This window comes from Rhodnius prolixus, unplaced genomic scaffold (assembly GCF_049639745.1).
Source record: "Rhodnius prolixus isolate KJV_2025 unplaced genomic scaffold, Rpr scaffold_1, whole genome shotgun sequence".
Taxonomy (NCBI): domain Eukaryota; kingdom Metazoa; phylum Arthropoda; class Insecta; order Hemiptera; family Reduviidae; genus Rhodnius; species Rhodnius prolixus.
Window position 1 is genome coordinate 16,723,258 of NW_027411581.1, and position 20,597 is coordinate 16,743,854.

General features: G+C 30.8%; 1 protein-coding gene and 1 long non-coding RNA gene across 6 annotated transcripts; one reads left to right on the forward strand and one right to left on the reverse strand.

Moving 5' to 3' along the window:
* The first annotated feature begins 6,862 nt into the window (after positions 1 to 6,862).
* On the forward strand, positions 6,863 to 8,086 carry LOC141455838 (uncharacterized). Its single transcript, XR_012459483.1, has 2 exons — positions 6,863 to 7,132; positions 7,698 to 8,086. It is a non-coding gene; the product is annotated as an uncharacterized lncRNA (long non-coding RNA).
* A 450-nt stretch (positions 8,087 to 8,536) lies between these two features.
* LOC141455750 (uncharacterized) lies at positions 8,537 to 19,916 on the reverse strand. Of its 5 annotated transcripts, none has more exons than XM_074131110.1 (11): positions 19,736 to 19,916; positions 19,232 to 19,353; positions 17,848 to 18,074; positions 17,000 to 17,141; positions 16,232 to 16,389; positions 10,250 to 10,570; positions 9,966 to 10,105; positions 9,790 to 9,889; positions 9,533 to 9,637; positions 9,314 to 9,469; positions 8,537 to 8,985 (listed from the first exon to the last, which is right to left on the reverse strand). In XM_074131110.1, the coding sequence occupies exons 1-11, from the start codon at positions 19,807 to 19,809 to the stop codon at positions 8,926 to 8,928; spliced, it is 1,605 nt and encodes a 534-aa protein (XP_073987211.1). In that variant the 5' UTR covers positions 19,810 to 19,916; the 3' UTR covers positions 8,537 to 8,925. The 5 variants fall into 5 exon arrangements, with proteins under 5 accessions (XP_073987211.1, XP_073987220.1, XP_073987235.1 ...); XM_074131134.1 differs by having other exon boundaries at positions 8,542 to 8,985; positions 9,966 to 10,159; positions 19,228 to 19,570; positions 19,648 to 19,742; XM_074131103.1 differs by having other exon boundaries at positions 8,543 to 8,985; positions 9,966 to 10,159; positions 19,736 to 19,911.
* Between the last annotated feature and the right edge of the window lie 681 nt (positions 19,917 to 20,597).

Consider the following 20,597-nt stretch of genomic DNA (forward strand, 5'->3'; position numbering starts at 1 on the left):
TTTAATTGATTAAATTTTTTAATTGATTAAATTTATTTTTAATTTTAATCAGAATATAATCGGCGAATTTAATCGTAATTTTAATCATATGACAATTATTTAATCAATTAAATTTCAGATTTAATCGTTAATCAAACTAATTTAATCAAACTAAAAAAATTATGATTAAATCTGAGAATTAAATTGAACTTTAATTTTAATCACCGAATTAGTTCAATTTCAATCGTTAATCAAACTAATTTAATCATCCACATTTATGGCTTTTCAACCAATGGTTCGAACCACGTTTTGGCGCGGCCCTTTTTCTAAGCGTCTTCAATAAATACTTTTCGGTTAATTTTTATAGACTTGGAGTTCATCACGAGTCTCTAGACCAGTGGTTCTTTTCATAGACGCGGAACACAATTATATGTATATATTTCTCTCGTGGAACACTAACATTAAATAATTTGAAAATCGGTATTTAAAGAACTTAAAATTAAAATCAGATTAAAAAAAAAGGAACAATTTTTTGTTTTCGTATCTTTCCTAAGTTTCTAAATTTCAATACATTTAAAATTGAAATTTCGCGGAACACTTGGACCATATTCACGGAACACCGGTAAAGAACCACTGCTTTATATCTTCTAAAATTATAGATCTGTGCACAAAATAACTATAGTTTATAATTGAGAAACACCAAGTGTATAAGAGAACAAAATTCCATATCAATACGTGGTTCACAGTGGGAGATATAGAACGGCCACAATTTTATAGAATTTCATGACCCAAAAAATTTTCAATTCTTTATATCTTCTACTTTTTTAGATCTGTGAACAAAATAACTATAGTTTATAATTGAAAAAAAAAAAGTGTATAAGAGAACAAAATTCCATATCAATACGTGGTTCACAGTGGGAGATATAGAACGGCCACAATTTTACAGAATTTCATGACCCAAAAAATTTTCAATTCTTTATATCTTCTACTTTTTTAGATCTGTGAACAAAATAACTATAGTTTATAATTGAAAAAAAAAAAGGTGTATAAGAGAACAAAATTCCATATCAATACGTGGTTCACAGTGGGAGATATAGAACGGCCACAATTTTACAGAATTTCATGACCCAAAAAATTTTCAACTCTTTATATCTTCTACCTTTTTAGATCTGGGCACAAAATAACTATAGTTTATAATTGAGAAAAACAAAGTGTATAAGAGAACAAAATTCCATATCAATACGTGGTTCACAGTGAGAGATATAGAACGGCCACAATTTTACAGAATTTCATGACCCAAAAAAATTTTCAACCCTTTATATCTTCTACTTTTTTAGATCTGTGCACAAAATAACTATAGTTTATAATTGAGAAAAACAAAGTGTATAAAAGAACAAAATTCCATATCAATACTTGATTCACAGTGGAGATTTAGAACGGCCATAATTTTACAGAATTTCATGACCCAAAAAATTTTCAACCCTTTATATCTTCTACATTTTTAGATCTGTGAACAAAATAACTATAGTTTATAATTGAGAAAAACAAAGTGTATAATAGAAGAAAATTCCATATCAATACGTGGTTCACAGTGGGAAATATAGAACGGTCATAATTTTACAGAATTTCATGACCCAAAAAATTTTCAACCCTTTATATCTTCTACCTTTTTAGATCTGTGAACAAAATAACTATAGTTTATAATTGAGAAAAACAAAGTGTATAAGGGAACAAAATTCCATATCAATACGTGGTTCACAGTGGGAGATATAATACGGCCACAATTTTACAGAATTTCATGAAAAATTTTCAACTCTTTATATCTTCTACCTTTTTAGATCTGTGCACAAATTAACTATAGTTTATAATTGAGAAAAACAAAGTGTATAAGAGAACAAAATTCCATATCAATACGTGGTTCACAGTGGAAGATATAGAACGGCCACAATTTTACAGAATTTCATGACCCAAAAAATTTTCAACCCTTTATATCTTCTACCTTTTTAGATCTGTGCACAAAATAACTATAGTTTATAATTGAGAAAAACAAAGTGTACAAAAGAACAAAATTCCATATCAATACGTGGTTCACAGTGGAAGATATAGAACGGCCATAATTTTACAGAATTTCATGACCCAAAAAATTTTCAACCCTTTATATCTTCTACCTTTTTAGATCTGTGCACAAAATAACTATAGTTTATAATTGAGAAAAACAAAGTGTATAAAAGAACAAAATTCCATATCAATACTTGATTCACAGTGGAGATTTAGAACGGCCATAATTTTACAGAATTTCATGACCCAAAAAATTTTCAACCCTTTATATCTTCTACATTTTTAGATCTGTGAACAAAATAACTATAGTTTATAATTGAGAAAAACAAAGTGTATAATAGAAGAAAATTCCATATCAATACGTGGTTCACAGTGGGAAATATAGAACGGTCATAATTTTACAGAATTTCATGACCCAAAAAATTTTCAACCCTTTATATCTTCTACCTTTTTAGATCTGTGAACAAAATAACTATAGTTTATAATTGAGAAAAACAAAGTGTATAAGGGAACAAAATTCCATATCAATACGTGGTTCACAGTGGGAGTTATAATACGGCCACAATTTTACAGAATTTCATGAAAAATTTTCAACTCTTTATATCTTCTACCTTTTTAGATCTGTGCACAAATTAACTATAGTTTATAATTGAGAAAAACAAAGTGTATAAGAGAACAAAATTCCATATCAATACGTGGTTCACAGTGGAAGATATAGAACGGCCACAATTTTACAGAATTTCATGACCCAAAAAATTTTCAACCCTTTATATCTTCTACATTTTTAGATCTGTGAACAAAATAACTATAGTTTATAATTGAGAAAAACAAAGTGTATAATAGAAGAAAATTCCATATCAATACGTGGTTCACAGTGGGAAATATAGAACGGTCATAATTTTACAGAATTTCATGACCCAAAAAATTTTCAACCCTTTATATCTTCTACCTTTTTAGATCTGTGAACAAAATAACTATAGTTTATAATTGAGAAAAACAAAGTGTATAAGGGAACAAAATTCTATATCAATACGTGGTTCACAGTGGGAGATATAATACGGCCACAATTTTACAGAATTTCATGAAAAATTTTCAACTCTTTATATCTTCTACCTTTTTAGATCTGTGCACAAATTAACTATAGTTTATAATTGAGAAAAACAAAGTGTATAAGAGAACAAAATTCCATATCAATACGTGGTTCACAGTGGAAGATATAGAACGGCCACAATTTTACAGAATTTCATGACCCAAAAAAATTTTCAACCCTTTATATCTTCTACCTTTTTAGATCTGTGCACAAAATAACTATAGTTTATAATTGAGAAAAACAAAGTGTACAAAAGAACAAAATTCCATATCAATACGTGGTTCACAGTGGAAGATATAGAACGGCCATAATTTTACAGAATTTCATGACCCAAAAAATTTTCAATCCTTTATATCTTCTACCTTTTTAGATCTGTGAACAAAATAACTATTGTTTATAATTGAGAAAAACAAAGTGTACAAGAGAATAAAATTCCATATCAATACGTGGTTCACAGTGGAAGATATAGAACGGCCATAATTTTACAGAATTTCATGACCCAATAAATGTTCAACCTTTTATATCTTCTACCTTTTCAGATCTGTGCACAAAATAACTATAGTTTATAATTGAGAAAAACAAAGTGTATAAGAGAACAAAATTCCATATCAATACGTGGTTCACAGTGGAAGATATAGAACTGCCATAATTTTACAGAATTTCATGACCCAAAAAATTTTCAACCTTTTATATCTTCTACCTTTTCAGATCTGTGCACGAAATAACTATAGTTTATAATTGAAAAAAACAATGTGTATAAGAGAAGAAAATTCCATATCAATACGTGATTCTCAGTGGAGATTTAGAACGGCCATAATTTTACAGAATTTCATGACCCAAAAAATTTTCAACCCTTTATATCTTCTACCTTTTTAGATCTGTGCACAAAATAACTATAGTTTATAATTGAGAAAAACAAAGTGTACAAGAGAACAAAATTTCATACGAATACGTGGTTCACAGTGGGAACTATAGAACGGTCATAATTTTACAGAATTTCATGACCCAAAATATTTTCAACCCTTTATATCTTCTACCTTTTTAGATCTGTGCACAAAATAACTATAGTTTATAATTGAGAAAAACAAAGTGTACAAAAGAACAAAATTCCATATCAATACGTGGTTCACAGTGGAAGATATAGAACGGCCATAATTTTACAGAATTTCATGACCCAAAAAATTTTCAATCCTTTATATCTTCTACCTTTTTAGATCTGTGAACAAAATAACTATTGTTTATAATTGAGAAAAACAAAGTGTACAAGAGAATAAAATTCCATATCAATACGTGGTTCACAGTGGAAGATATAGAACGGCCATAATTTTACAGAATTTCATGACCCAATAAATGTTCAACCTTTTATATCTTCTACCTTTTCAGATCTGTGCACAAAATAACTATAGTTTATAATTGAGAAAAACAAAGTGTATAAGAGAACAAAATTCCATATCAATACGTGGTTCACAGTGGAAGATATAGAACTGCCATAATTTTACAGAATTTCATGACCCAAAAAATTTTCAACCTTTTATATCTTCTACCTTTTCAGATCTGTGCACGAAATAACTATAGTTTATAATTGAAAAAAACAATGTGTATAAGAGAAGAAAATTCCATATCAATACGTGATTCTCAGTGGAGATTTAGAACGGCCATAATTTTACAGAATTTCATGACCCAAAAAATTTTCAACCCTTTATATCTTCTACCTTTTTAGATCTGTGCACAAAATAACTATAGTTTATAATTGAGAAAAACAAAGTGTACAAGAGAACAAAATTTCATACGAATACGTGGTTCACAGTGGGAACTATAGAACGGTCATAATTTTACAGAATTTCATGACCCAAAATATTTTCAACCCTTTATATCTTCTACCTTTTTAGATCTGTGAACAAAATAACTATAGTTTATAATTGAGAAAAACAAAGTGTACAAGAGAACAAAATTTCATACGAATACGTGGTTCACAGTGGGAAATATAGAACGGTCATAATTTTACAGAATTTCATGACCCAAAAAATTTTCAACCCTTTATATCTTCTACCTTTTTAGATCTGTGCACAAAATAACTATAGTTTATAATTGAGAAAAACAAAGTGTATAAGAGAACAAAATTCCATATCAATACGTGGTTCACAGTGGAGATATAGAACGGCCATAATTTTACAGAATTTCATGATCCAAAAAATTTTCGATCTTTTATATCAGTGGTTCTTAACCTTTTCATAGACGCGGAACACAATTATATTTATATATTTTTTTCTCGCGGAACACTAACATTAATTAATTTGAAATTCGGTATTTAGCAAGAACTTAAAATTAAATTCAAATTAAAAAAATAGGAACAATTTTTTGTTTACGTATCTTTCCTATGTTTCTAAATTTCAATACATTTAAAATTGAAATTTCGCGGAACATGTGTTAAGAACCACTGCTCTAGACGTATATAGGGCCACCTTACACTCACATTTAACCATGTTGGCGACTCACTAGACTTATATAGGGATACCTTACAAGCACATTTAACCATATTTACCACTCACTAGACTTATATACGGTCTACCGGAAAGTTCTGTCCGTTTTTGGAATAAAACAAAATACAAATTTTTCTTACCAATAAACTTTATAAATAAAGTTTATTAAATAATATAATTGCCATTATTATTAATGATATCTCGCCAGCGCTAGCGCAATTTATGTATTTCATTTTTGAAAAATGTATTATTTTTTGATGCGAGAAATTGAACCAGTACTTGTTTGATATCTACTTCATTTTTAATGTTTCGCCCTTTAACAAATTTTGTAAGGACAAAAACAAGTGATAGTCGGAGGGTGCTAAGTTCGGGGAATATGGTGGATGCGACAGAATTTTCCAGCCTTGTTCTGCAATTTTTGGACGAGTCTTTAAAGCAGCATTTGGCCTGGCATTATCATGATGCAGTATGTTGTTCTTCCTATTGAACATCGCCGGCCTTTTTTCTTGGACTGCTGTCTTTAAATTATGCATTTGCTAACAATACTTCTCCGAATTTAGCTTTTTGTTCGGTTTTAAAAGCTCATAATGTGTAGGTCCTCGAATGTCCCACTATATATACAACATTCTCTTATTCGGAGTGAAATTAGGTTTACAGGTGGAAGGGCTAGGTTTTCCGGGTTCACAATATGTCCTTTTCCTCACGATGTTTTCGTAGGTAATCTACTTTTCATCCCCAGTTATCATCCGGTTCAAGAAGAGCTCGATTTTGACCTCGAACTACGGATTTAACCCCAATAGACTATTTTCAGAGGGGATATCTAAAAAATAAAGTGTACAGAAACCTTAATCCCTTGGCTTCAATCGAAGATCTGGAATATCGAATGCTCTAGCCTGCCTAGATCTGGTTTGTTCCATTTGAAAAAAAACTTAGATACTGTATCTGGAGAAATTGGGGGTTTAAGAAATGGGTCAATTACTGAAAAAAACTAGATTTGATTAAATACGTGTTTTCTATTTTTTTGAAATTTCCCGCCGTTTAAAAAAAAGTGGGTGGAACACATAACTCTGGTCACCCTGTTCATAAGTCTATTGAGTCGCCAACTAGGTTAAATGTGTGTGTAAGGTAGTCCTAAGTATAGTGAGTGGTAAACTTGGTTAAATGTGAGAGTAAGGTGGTCCTATCTATGTATAATGAGTGGTAAACATGGTTAAATGTGAGTGTAAGGTGGTCCTATCTATGTATAATGAGTGGTAAACATGGTTAAATGTGAGTGTAAGGTGGTCCTATCTAAGTCTAGAGAGTGGTAAACATGGTTAAATGTGAGAGTAAGGTGGTCCTATATAAGTATAGTGAGTGGTAAACATGGTTAAATGTGAGTGTAAGGTGGTCCTATCTAAGTCTAGTGAGTGGTAAACATGGTTAAATGTGAGTGTAAGGTGGTCCTATGTAAGTCTTGAGAGTCACCAACATGGTATAGATGAGACACCAGACTGGTAGAATGAAGGTGCCAAGTTTGGAAAAGGTGATAATATTGATAGAGAAGAGGCGCCAGATAGGCGGAATAAAGATGCATTGGTCCGATTCTGGTTTAACCGTTGGCAATGTTTGGTTTTAAAAATTTAATCTCTCATATTTTGATTAAATTAAAAAATTTAATCGTCCAAAGTGATTAAAACTAAATTTGGAATTTAATTCAATCAATTAAAATTCTGATTATTTAATTTTAATTTAAATCTTAATTTTTAGTTATGATTAAAAATTTTAATTGATTAAATTCCGATTAAATTAAAAGTGAATTTAATTTTAATCAACTAATTTTGGCCGATTAAATTTTTTAATTTTAATCATGATTAAAATTCAATTGTTTTTTAATTGATTAAATTTTTGCCCAACTCTGGAGAGGGGACAGAAGTTAATTGATTTTTGTAATGAAAATCAACTGTACCAAATATGAGTAGATTTTTTCAAAAATAGAGCAGGTAGAAAATGGAGTTTGTAAAAATGAAATAGATTGTTTTGATTGAAAGTGAAAATGGGATGAAAAAATTAAAAGTAGACAATAATTTTAAATTTTATTGTGACCATAGATTAATAAAGCTGGAGATCAAAGAATCTATCAAAAAATGGTCTATTAGCTATAGGAAATGGAACACAGAGAAAACGATGGTTTGAAGGTATAGTGCAGTTTGCAGGTGCCTCGTGGTCCAAGCATCTTCAAGAACGGCAAGTGAAGCTATCATTGGGAGTAGCCTTTGCTCGCTATGGGCCTGGTTTCAAGCTGAGTGTTTTCTGTTTGTTCGATTGTTGTTCTATTCCAAAAGGGAAATAATCGGTAAAAAAAAGAAAAAAGTGTTTACGCAGAATAATAAAAATAAGATGTATTTGACTAATAATGAAATTGTTCAAAAATATTTGATTTCTTTTAATGTTGTATTGAAACCAATAAAGACTTTATTTACTTATTTATTTAATTGAACCACGTAAGTAGAAACTTCATCTTTTGTGCTAGTAGTGCAATAAGTTAGACCTTTCTAACCTAAGATATTATTATTTTATTATTTTTTTTTTAAAAAAAAGAGAGGTCGCTGAAATTTTTAACAACTTTAAACATATTTGTGTATTTTTTATTACTATTGCCAAATTTTCAGGAGTTAAACTAATTAACACTTTTAAGTCTGACGAGAAAGGAGATACTTCTTCATTTGTCTCAAAAAATTAGAAAATTTCAAGTGCTCCATGTAACATTTTTTGGCTTTCCCTGGTAATATAGTTAGTGTTCACTAAAATCATTTAATAAAAAGAAAGAGTAAGTCCTCATTTGGCTAATTCTTTCAATGAAACCTTCAATGTTTCTTTTATTTGGCCAGACGTAACATGATTCATTAATCTGATTTGATTTCGGAGTTTCATAGATCTTCAAGGTTTGCTTAGTGAGCTTGAAGGCAGAAAAGGAAATGTGGTAGGTTTTTAATAAGTGCTTTTCTCCTCGATAAAATCGACCACATTCTAAACACGAAACCAAAACTATAAACATTTTTTCTTTGATGTTAAAAATGTTTTTATATTTATAAGAAAGCTTTTACAGACAAAGCATCCATGAGAGTGATCTTACTAAAACAATTTAAGAATTAGCTAACAATGATTTATTTAAGTTAAATCCATACATTTATTTTACTGCAGTAATATCTGAGATAAAAGTGAATTTATTTATTCTAAACATCCAATTGATAAGATTTAGTTTCACATTTTATTAAAGAAAAGACAATCAGTAAATACCTTGTAACTTTTAACTACTAGCACTATTTTGTGAATATATTATTCATCACTGGTGACTACTTTCAGTGCAGTATAAAGTGAAAAACCTTGTTTCATTGCCTGTAAATTTTTCAGAAAAATGTTATGAATCATCATAAAATCATGAATGTTTTTAAAAATTTTAAAATGCTGTTTTATTTCTTTTAAGAAAATACCATAGCACATAGCACTTTTTTTTAAAGGTTTTAATCATTTATAATATAAATGATTTCGTTACATTGGTTTGCGGTAACGAAAGCGGACGAGGAAGCTAAAACAACTCACATCGAATAATTCAAAAATTACATGGCAGTCCATCCCCAATCGACACACTGACTTGCAAATGTATGTAAAACATGTTTAAGTTTAATATTGTTCAGTTGAAGAAACCAGTTCAAAAATGACTTACCTCGACGAATGTATTGAGTGAAGCATTAATAACATTAGCTCCTTTTAAATATAAGGGAGTTTTAGAGATTTCCAGTATTATACCTAGAGGTCGACGTATAGCCACTGGTGCATCATACCAGTTGTTATCATATGCAGCCCAATGAATATTTTGAAGCTGAAAATAATAGTGTTTACAAAAAAGATAATTTAAAATGGTATTTCGTATTATTAATCTAACCTCTTGAGTAGCCTGTTCACTAAGCCAGCATAAGAAATAAAACTCAAACGTTGTTGCAAAAGTATTGGGTAAAATATAGATAATAGCATTAGCCATAACTTCTTTCTGTAAGGTAATGTATTATAAAATGGATGACCAGCAAAACAATCATATTATTTATTATAATTATTTCTCAGCTAATTAGTGAAAACACTTGGCTTCAGAATATTATAACTGAGAAAGTAGATAGAATAAATGCTTCAAAATAAACAACACACCTTAAGAATTCCAAAAATAAGTATGCACGTTGAGATTATTGATATGAAAACTTGAAATCCAAACATTTCTGAATAGATTATTGAAATGTCACGAAAAATTCTGAAATAAAATTAATATTTAAAGAATGAAAATTTAGTGATTTGGATTTAATCCGGCAAGAATAGAAGGTTGTTACCCTAAAGCTTTTGTATGCTCTTGGAGACAATTTACCAAATTTTCATAAAACTTTGAAGGATGTTTGCTTTCATATTTTAATTGTCTCAAACTTTGCGATATGTAGGCGACCTCAGTGCACAATAAACCAAGAGCATGGGCCTGACAGAAAAGTCCGTATAAAATTATTGTAGCGAGGAACACCATGCACATACACTGTTTATAAAATATATAATACATTCTTTTTAATGAAAATTTCCATCAAATAGCTTTAAATACAATATCATACAATTTAAATGCATTTACCTCTACTAGTGTTAAAAAGGGGATCCACGAATTAGGCAATTTTAAAAGCACAGCCGTTTCTGGGCCTCTGATAAATGGTAAAGAAATCCAGATGAATAAGGCAAAACTAGTGAAAAAATACAATGATGGATTTAGGATAGTAATAACTTTTTCTGCCAGGTGCTTATAAATATTTTTATTCCTGTGCTTGTTCTTGGTAATAATCGTCCATTCTCCTAGTTTTTGAAATAAAGCGTACTTTATTGTTAATACATAATATTTATTTAATCCAGAGCTCGCCAAAATTAGGTAATTTATTCCTACAGCTATTTTAACATAATTCTGAAAATAATTCTGCGATTAATATATAATTATTTGTTTTAAAATTGTATTTTCTAAAATAAAACTGAATGAAACATAGTACATATTTTTAGAATCTATTGAAAAACTGCAAATACAATAATAAATGGAAATAGATTGCCTGTCGCTGTAATATATCCAGCACAATAATATTTAAGTTGACGGCATGGTATTGAAACTGATGGTAAGTTGCTTGAATTATACAATATATATACATGTATAGGGGAACGTTTCTAAAAAAGGGGAGTGAAACTCCCTCAACAATCCCAAAACAAGTGAAATGTTTTAACATGGAGTTAAAACATGGAGTTGAGAGTTTAACATGGGTTCTTTTGCTTGCTATGAGGGCCGTGTTTGGGATTTGAAACTGGATACCAAAATAGTCATAATAACAATTGGGTGAAAACCTCAGACGCAAAAAGCTTAATTAACTACCCTCATAAGTTTATTTCGATGGTATTCCAACACGGCCAGGCGCCCATCGAATTATTGTAAGCCTTTAGACGGGCCACTGAAATGTTTGTTGGAGATCGGTCAGTCGTATTCCACCACCGCCACCCAGAGGATTTCTCCTGGCCCCATCGATTGGAGCGCCCCTCCAGCACTATCTGCTTAGGTTATAAGGAATCTGGAGGAAGAACTAGTTTAAGTTTGAAGTACTATTGTACAATTCTATTATTCTATTTCTATTATTGTAAAAATGTAATTGTAAACTATATACTTTATCTGAAAATTCCAGCGCTAAAAAAAGTTATATACCTTAACCCTTCTTACATTTTTATAAAAACAATGTATTTATGGTCTGCGTTCAGGAAAATAGCTGATGCTAGTTTAAATGAGATTTTGTTGGAGATCGGTCAGTCGTATTCCACCACCGCCACCCAGAGGATTTCTCCTGGCCCCATCGATTGGAGCGCCCCTCCAGCACTATCTGCTTAGGTTAAGGAATCTGGAGGAAGAACTAGTTTAAGTTTGAAGACACAAGTTTTTTACCACAGTGCTGAACTCCCGGACATACAGGTCATGGAATAGGTACTAAATACCTACTGTGTCTTACTATAACTAACATAGGTACACAAGCAATTCGGTATTTATTTACTCCATCGGCAGAGGCCCATCTAAAGGCTTACAATAATTCGATGGGCGCCTGGCCGTGTTGGAATACCATCGAAATAAACTTATGAGGGTAGTTAATTAAGCTTTTTGCGTCTGAAGTTTTCACCCACCATTATTATGACTATTTTGGTATCCAGTTTCAAATCCCAAACACGGCCCTCATAGCAAGCAAAAGAACCCATGTTAAACTCTTAACTCCATGTTAAAAAAGTAAGGGACGCAATCCCTAGCAACTATATTCGTCCAGACAGGAATAGAGATGTCAGAGGATAATACTATGTCTCTACAAGGAAAATGGAGAACCCCTAAATATTTATACGATTAAACAACAATTTCGTGCCTAACATTACGTCACTTTTCTAAGCCTGATTACTTTTCAGAGTCAGGATAAGCTGCCGCCTTTTCGAAACACCATAAGCTTTCAAATGTAATTTTAATTTTGATTAACAAAATATATGTTGACATTATATAAGTAATTTATTTTGAAGTTTACTGGACATTAATATTAAATATAACTGGTTATTTAATATAACTATGGTCCGTTTAAAATTTACTTTTTTGTAAAAACTCTTTTAATAGGCACTTCTTTTGATTTTAATGCAACAATTTTTACTTCGCCTGACTTTATCTAAGATAATTCTGACTGTTCATAACTCTTACTGCTCATGCAGGTAGATAAGTCAGAGGGATAATGCTTGCGTGTGTCGCCGGGCTGTCACTGGCTCTTGTGGATACGGAGATTGTTATCCTAATGGAAAGGAGTATCGAGGCATAGTACTGATGACAGAAGACCCTACGGACGTACCAACCCCAAACACTTTAGGTACGACAGTTTGCTGAGCTTCTAGGAACATATTCATCAGACCGTACAAAACGCAGCGCAGGTCACAGTCATTTTTGATGATGCTTGTCATATTTTTTCCACAGTGAAAAATGACACCCAAATAGAGAAGCACCAAGACTGGCGAGTTTCATCGTTTAGGAGAGTTTCATCCATGCACAGTTGTTTATTTTATGACCGACAATGAGAATTGCTGGAATGTGATTACATTAGGAACATACTACGAATAAAGAAGATAGGATCCGAATAAACATTTTGGATTGACTGAGTAAATTTTTATTGACTGAGCAATTGACAGCCAGAAGTAATAGGGTAAAGGTTCCAGAGTAGTATCACATTATCATAGATAGATACTTAAGCCAGTTTACTTTTGAGTAGCCTGACACATCTCTGCATATATGCATTTTCAGCCCCCTCAAAAAAAAATAAATACATACAAAATAATAATAATAATAAAATAACAATAAAAATAGAAATATATATATATATTTATTTATTTAATTAATTATTTATTTTAAAGACAAACCTGTGAATTAAAAGCTTCTGGCAAGTTCATGAGACGTGATATCAATAATAAAAAAGCAACCGAACATTCAAATGATCCGCAAAAGTAAGCAAGATAAACCCATTTACTTCCTTCAATTTTTTCAGGAAAAATACCAAATATTTTTAGTAAAACAGTATGGATAAACAATATATGATCCCCAGCGATGTCAGCGTATGTTAAAGATTTCATATCTAATGTAAATTTAGAATGTCCAAAATGTTCTGAGAGTTCCTACTGTAATATTGGATAGAATGTGTTTTATTTACACTATTTAAGCCTGAATCAAAAGTTTGTGTTTGCCTTTCCCAATAGATATAATTTGTATGGTTTTTCTCTATCATTATTGCTTGTTTCATTGACTTTAGAATAAAGGTTATTTTAATTAATTAATTAAAGAAATAAAATACACTGAGGTCAGTGTTGGTTTCCATGGGCTTCCAGGTCAATACAGTATCAAAATTGAAAACAAATTGATTATTTTGTAATTACTAAGAAACACAGGCGTTCGTTAGAATTGATTTTTCCTTTTCTAAACACTTGGAGCAAGCCATAAATAATTCTTTAAAAAAACTTGAAAAGTATTAAGAAAATGAAGAAAATCCGAAGTAAAATTAAAGAATTTATTTCTATTTAGGTAAATTTTTTCAATTCTATCATTTTTATTTTCAGGTAATCTCTTTTTATGGACTGTAAGCTCTTTTTTTACATTCTTACGACATTTCAAATAACTAGCAGTGCTTTACTTATCCGAAAAATGATTGCTAAGATACTTGATTCTTTAATCGGCCACCCAAAGTGACAACAAGGCCTGGGGCAGATTGTTAATATCTAATGAATGCGAAGATTTATATAGGATGATGTCGACAGAGTAATCGAATTGACTAATATCAAAACTGAAGTATAATAGAGATTAAAGTGGTCAAGAACCGTGGCAGTGAGTAGCAGAGGGTTGAATGGACGCGTCCTCAGAAAGTAAAAGTATTCCCACAAAGGAATAATCCATTATTGTTCTCTTATTATGGGTCTACTCTTTAAAGGGGGTGTAATTGTGAAAGTAATTAAAGGAGTGGAAAATTATGCCATAGGGTAGAGAAAAAGCGTTTGATTATTAAGAGGGTGCAAAAATAAAATTTTTAGGGTTTCTAGGGCAGAAGGAAATTTCTTTTTCTTGGTACTTTTTTGTGCTTTAAGAAATTGTAAAAGAGTTCTTGAATTTGCAGTTTTTTTAGAATTAGAAAATCTAAAATTATTCAATGGTTTTCTTGTTTTGCTCCCTCCTTTCTCCATTTATAACTTTTTAGAACTTATATACTTTTCCGAGAGCTTTTTTTTTTTTTGCATCAATTGGTATGTCGAAGAAGATTTGTTTGTCCCCTCTTCCATTCAGGATTACAATTCTCCACTTTTTTATTTTTCAGAAGGTCAAGATTGACGTTGGGTTCTCCTAGCTCAGTGTTTAAGTTGAACAATTGAATAAAGGCCTAATAGTAGACTTATGCGTTAGCCTTTGGGTCTTCATAGATTTCGATCAAAGGACTTACAGTCCTTAATACTCAATGATTCCGCAATATATCCTCTCAAAAGCATTAATTGGAAACAAAAATAGAGGGTTAATGGTTTATTCCCACTGAATTTACATAATAATTACCTTTATATTTTTTTTGTATATTTTACATTTTTCAAAAAATATGTATGAAAAATTGGACGTAACAAAATCTTTAGTACTAAATTTAATAATTTGGCCAAACCAAACATTTTTCATTTAGAAAAAAGATATGAGAAGTTGCAAATTTCACATTAGATAGCTTACTTTAAAATTGATTATGCATACAACAGTCAAACTGTTAATTTATAAGAAATTACTTGCTTCAAATTAAGGTTTTACGGCGACATTGCCTCAAAGAAAAAAATAATTTATTTTTGCAAGGGAAGTTAAACATACAAATTTTAATAGAACTTTCTTTCGAAAGTAAGGCTTTTTAAAATTCTAAATTAAGTTAGTACTATTTTAGTTGCAAACATCTCTCCCGAGTCATTCATTTCTATTTCTTCTAAAAAAAAGTTAGGCGTGCCAATTACGTTCCACTTGTTGGGTGTACATGTGTAATCTGGAAATAAATAATTACTTCTAAAAATTAAAGTGGTCATATAAGAAAAGGAAGTTATGTGCAGAAATTTGTTTAATGTACATGTATTGCAGGAAAAGTAAAGAAAAGATAATATTATAACATCATATTATAACGCTATTATAATATAAAAGTGGTTGATAAGAGCGACTTTAGGTAAATCTATATACTAGTAAATTTAATGGTATATTTTTAGTCCGATATTTCAACAATGTGATGTGGGTAGTAGTATTGTTGGAATTCGATACAGAAAGGTAATTTGGTAATGATCCATGCTATGCTTGCTTAGGAAAGTCTATCGCGGATCTGCAGTTCTAAATCGTAGTTCGAGTAAATTATGGATTAATTTACTTCTTATGTTATTTTCCGGCATAACCGGTAATTTGTGCTATCTAATTACTTGAAGTAAAATAAAAATTCATCCACTTGTATATAATGAAATGCCAATTTAGTTTAAATGTATGAAAAATGTGGCCCTAATTTACTTTTAATGGGAACTTGAGTTATAAATAAAAAGAATAGGCTCCTACTTACTTGATTTTAATATGGTTAAAACTAAGAGGGAAGTGTTTCTAATTAATCGTTCAGTAATACCAGTTTGCAAACGAAAATTATAGAGTAAGACAGGGCCTCCTTATAATGGTTTTAGCGCAAAAAAAAAGTTGGAGAAAAGTGGCTACACTTTCTTAGCTTGGCAACAATTCGTTAAGTGTAAGAGAAATTGGGTTTTTACGCATTTAAAATTTATTATTATTTTTTAAACGCATTGATTCGAAAAATATTTAACTATGTACAATGTGTACATCCAACGCTGCGAAAAAAAAAAATATTTTTTTCATTTTTTTTTTTTTTAGCAGGAAGTTGTGTTTTTCTTAACTCTAAAAATGTGCCTAGTTAAGTCGAAGTAGAAGCAACGGTTTACAAACCGTTATAAGGAACAAACAAATAAATTTAAATTTACAATTATATCGTATATAAAGTATTTATTTTCTTAATTAACAAAGAACACTCACTTTTAGAACTGGTGACCGAATTGTTACAGTCTTAAATTCTGGTAGAAACGTTAGAACAAGCGAGCTCTGAGTGAACGCCAACATCCATTCCGAGGTAGTACTCACAACATGCCAGGCGTATCCTCCATCTGCCGGTTCCCAAAACTTTTTGCTGTGTACTATAAAATAATAATAATTTATATTTACCTAAACGTTTGCACTTAAAACTATGCATCATTCCAGGCTTTCATTTAAAGATTTACAGTTAAAAGCAGTCGGCTCTAGATGCAGTGACCCTCCAGAGGTTGTACAGTAAATTTTCTCGTAGTGGGTCACTAAGTAGAGAAAGGTAAAAGAAGGGCTCATAGAAAGTATTTAATTTCAAAAGTACTACAAGAATGGGTCGCTTTGTTCTGTGAAGATTAACTTTCTTAGTACTTTGTTGTTCTATCCTTCTATCAACATCTATTAGGTGTGAGATATGCAAATTGTATGAGGCCGAGACACCCACAGTCTTAGTCATGATTATTCGGGTTTATTAAAACGTTATTCAAAATAAAAGATCGCAAAAAAGCTTGCTGAATTTGTGAAAAGAGTAATAAAGCAGTTTTCTTTTTTCAAAAAATATGTTTCATAGTTAAAGCCTGATCAGAAGTTAACAACTGCTCAAAACCTTATAATTATTTATGTTCTTTTTCCAATTTATTAAAAGCGAGCCCTCTCGGGAATGTGTTTTTACCACATATAGTTAATTAATGAATTCGCTTCCCTACTGGAAGATTTAATTACCTCCTCTATATTGTTTTGATGCTATTACTGCAGGAATTAAGGTCGTAATCACTAGTATCACACAAAATATGCAAAGCACAAAACGGATGACGAATATAGCCGATGTAGCATTCTCCTTCCGAAGATGGAATGAAAATGTAGTCTAAAAATTATAGAACAATTTTTATGAATGAAATTTATTTAATTAAATATAAATCATTTTGGAACGACGAATATAATTAAACATTTAGCAACACAAACACAAAATTTCTTGGATATTTGTTACAGTTATCACAGCATTAAAAAAAAAAAAACTATTGGTAATTTATTAGGGATTATATGAAAATGCAATTGGAATTTTCCGGTAATAACGTTTTATATAAAATTATTTGTAGTAACATTCCAAATAATGTTATCGCTGGGCTAACTTGAAGTCCAAGAAATATAAACATGTTGCAATAATAATTACAATCATATTAAGGTGTTAAAGAAAGACACAGACATAGTGCTTTCCTATGATTTTGAATCTTTTTTTTTTTCCTAATTCATGATTTTTCTTGTGACATTTTTCCTGAATTCAAAATTTCAATGGAGATGAAATGAACTTTTAATAATCGCTCCAACACTGTTGCGAACAAAATTTGGTCCTTGCATAAAACCATAATTACTTCAGCAGAAATGAAATTATTTTAAAATTAAAATAAATTGTTTTTTTTTTTTTAAATCTATATTCTTCAAAATAAAAATTAGAGAAAAATCATTATAGCACCCGAGTTTCTAAATTTATCAGTTATTTTAACTACTCGCTAGAAACTGAGGACAACAATCTTTAAGTCTGGTTACTTATCATAAGAAAATATATTATTTACCTGAAAAATGAAGTAAATGCTTCCACCAATAAAGCAAAGTACAGCTCCAATGTAATGTACTTCTTTTAGGTTTGATACTTGAAAATTTCCTACAATATCTAATCCTAGACAGGAAACATAACCACAATAAGTCGCTATTCTGTTTAGTTTAAGTTTATGTTTCAGATTCCATTTTAGTTCAATTTGTTTCTGAATTTGTAGGTGCCTGATGTATACGCAACATGCCACTGTAAAATCAATTAATTCATAAATTCCGCAATATCAATATTTTAATTTTAGTATATTTTTCATAAAGGCGGTACATTAAAAAAAATCGGATTTTTTTTTGAAGTAAATACATATGTAACTTTTTCTTTTAACTTTTAATTTTATTTAGGTTTTTCACAACTACAATCTTAAAATGATTGTTTCAGAATGATGGCAAAAACGTTTGGCCATAGTAAATAAAAAACATTCAGCTACTTAATAAACATTCTCGGATGGCTCTGGGACTGACTAAAGGGGTTGTTGAGGAACAGCTCTTATCTGAACTATAATATTTCGGTAAACCATAGATTTATGCAACTGATTTATGTTAATTAATTATAAGAAAAGGATAAAATCAATTAAGAGCCATAATTTTTCTGACCCAGGAGGCTCTACTAAAAATAAAAATTTATTTCATAGCAGTGTGACATTGCCTGGATGTTCTGATGAGTAGTCAGTACATATTGTACGGATACCCAAGCATACCTATTTAAGCATTGTAGTACACATTTGTGCATCTACGTCTGAATTAAGCATCAGTAAACGTACGAAATAAATGTGAGCAAGTGTTGTACGATGATGGTCTAAGACTTTTCTTGACGTTCGGCTAATCCAAGTAGTGGCCACATTACTTCTCTAAGGCCATAATTTTTGTGTGAGTTAGATTAAGTTTCGTTTGCGATTTTAGCTAGATCCTGCAGAAATGCTTAGATCCATGAAGTTCATTGCCTTCTTGAACGGTATTATGATGCACTAAGTGCGTTGTTTATTTGATATCCTCTTATTTTTTATCTTGATCAATTATTTATTGGGTTTATGTATAAAAATACAATAGTTTCCAAACGTTTCGGCACAAATATATGTCCTCAACAATGGCTTCTATGTCAGATAAAGTACGTGTACAGGTCACCTCCGAAAGTACAAGCACATTCATGGTACTTACAACTACACATTTAGTAGAATTTATCAGATACCTAATGGGCACACGTATCCATGAAGTAAATTTTGCTCTGACTGTTTACAAGACCTTCATCCAACACACCATTGTTTACAATATAAAAAAATAATCTTGGGAATTTGTTTATAAAAAAAAACAACATAATAATTCAACTGTAAATACAACAATTTACTTACTTACATAAAATTGATGTGGTATTCAAAAGTTGTGTAAACACACAACTTTCTGGTGACAATGTGCCAGTATCACTGATGTATGGGAATATTGGATTAACATGCTTTAGTGAAACAGCTACAATGTATCTGCAATAAAGAATTATTTTCTTGCAAGAATATTTTTTTTTTAATAAGTTGTCACAAAATCTACTACAGGCTAAGCTTTCTAGTTCATCGAACAGCGAGTGCAAAGGCTTTTGGAAAGATGCAATCTATCAGCCCCCTGCCGATTCAAATGCGTTTCACTTAGATAATTCCATTCCATAGTAAACATATTTTTTTTCTTTAGCTAAGGAATAAAACGCTAAAACAAAATTAACGGTTAAAATTAATATAGCAGAAAAAAGTTATAAACGAAGAAGGCTTATAGTTGTAGCTAACTTATTTCGAGCCTCAGTATAATTCAGCTCTGAAATTAAATTATTTCCTATTAAAAATTAGTTTTTGTTCAATCACAATGTTAACATACGTTATTATGAAAGTTAGAGGCGTTATCAAACACACTGCAGAGGGAAATAAATGGAGCTTTCTCATGTGACCCATGCTAGCTAAATGGAAAACTGCCTATTTAAACGTTTAAGAACGAATCGATTAATTGTATAGTACTGATAAGATAAAAGTTGTTAGAGATTAACTTGGGCGTATACGAGGCAGGCCCCTTTAGATGGAAATATATAATTATACTAAAAACATCTGGGCTTTAATCGCCTACTACGACACGTTGCTGCACAAAATGGATAAATAAAATAAAATTTAGGTACTAATTTCTGCAAGTGAGACGGAAACATAAGTGAAGTCTAATCTCAGCACCAAACTGATTAATTACCTCTGATGATGGATGAAAGTCCGATGCAGGTCAGGGCTACAATAAACATACATACCACGAATGACAAAGTCAAAGATATTATTTAGAAATACGGATTTAATTTCATTTTTAATATACCTCGTAGTTATCTTCTTATTGTAAAAAACATATTTTCACAGTGAGGTCCATATTGGAAAATTTTTTGAGTATAATATAAAATTCACTCGCTCTTCATAGTCTTCAAAATGGCTTATGATCGGGTAATAGAACTGGTTTGTCTCGAAGTATGAGAGAACTGGGATACCCGAAGAAATTGATTCGGTTCGTCAAAATGTGCTTGGCCGGGAACTATAGGAAAGTAGTAATCCAAGGGAAAACCTCCAGAGTTTAGAATAAACTCAGGCCTGAGACAAGGGAACTCGATGTCACCGACACTATTTAACGTTTGAGGTTTTTTCTTTAAGGAATATAACGCTAAAACAAAATTAATTAAGGAGGTTTCCAACCAATTCCAATTTTAGTAGCA

Bases quoted from the DNA above. Each gene is read 5' to 3' on its own strand.
- LOC141455750 (XM_074131103.1), bottom strand. From the start codon at position 19,809: ATGGGTCACATGAGAAAGCTCCATTTATTTCCCTCTGCAGTGTGTTTG. The intron at 17,142-17,847 runs GTAAATAATATA...TATAATTTTTAG, and splicing joins GCATTTACTTCATTTTTCAG to ACTACATTTTCATTCCATCT. The intron at 8,986-9,313 runs GTAAGTCATTTT...AAAAATTTACAG, and splicing joins CACTCAATACATTCGTCGAG to GCAATGAAACAAGGTTTTTC.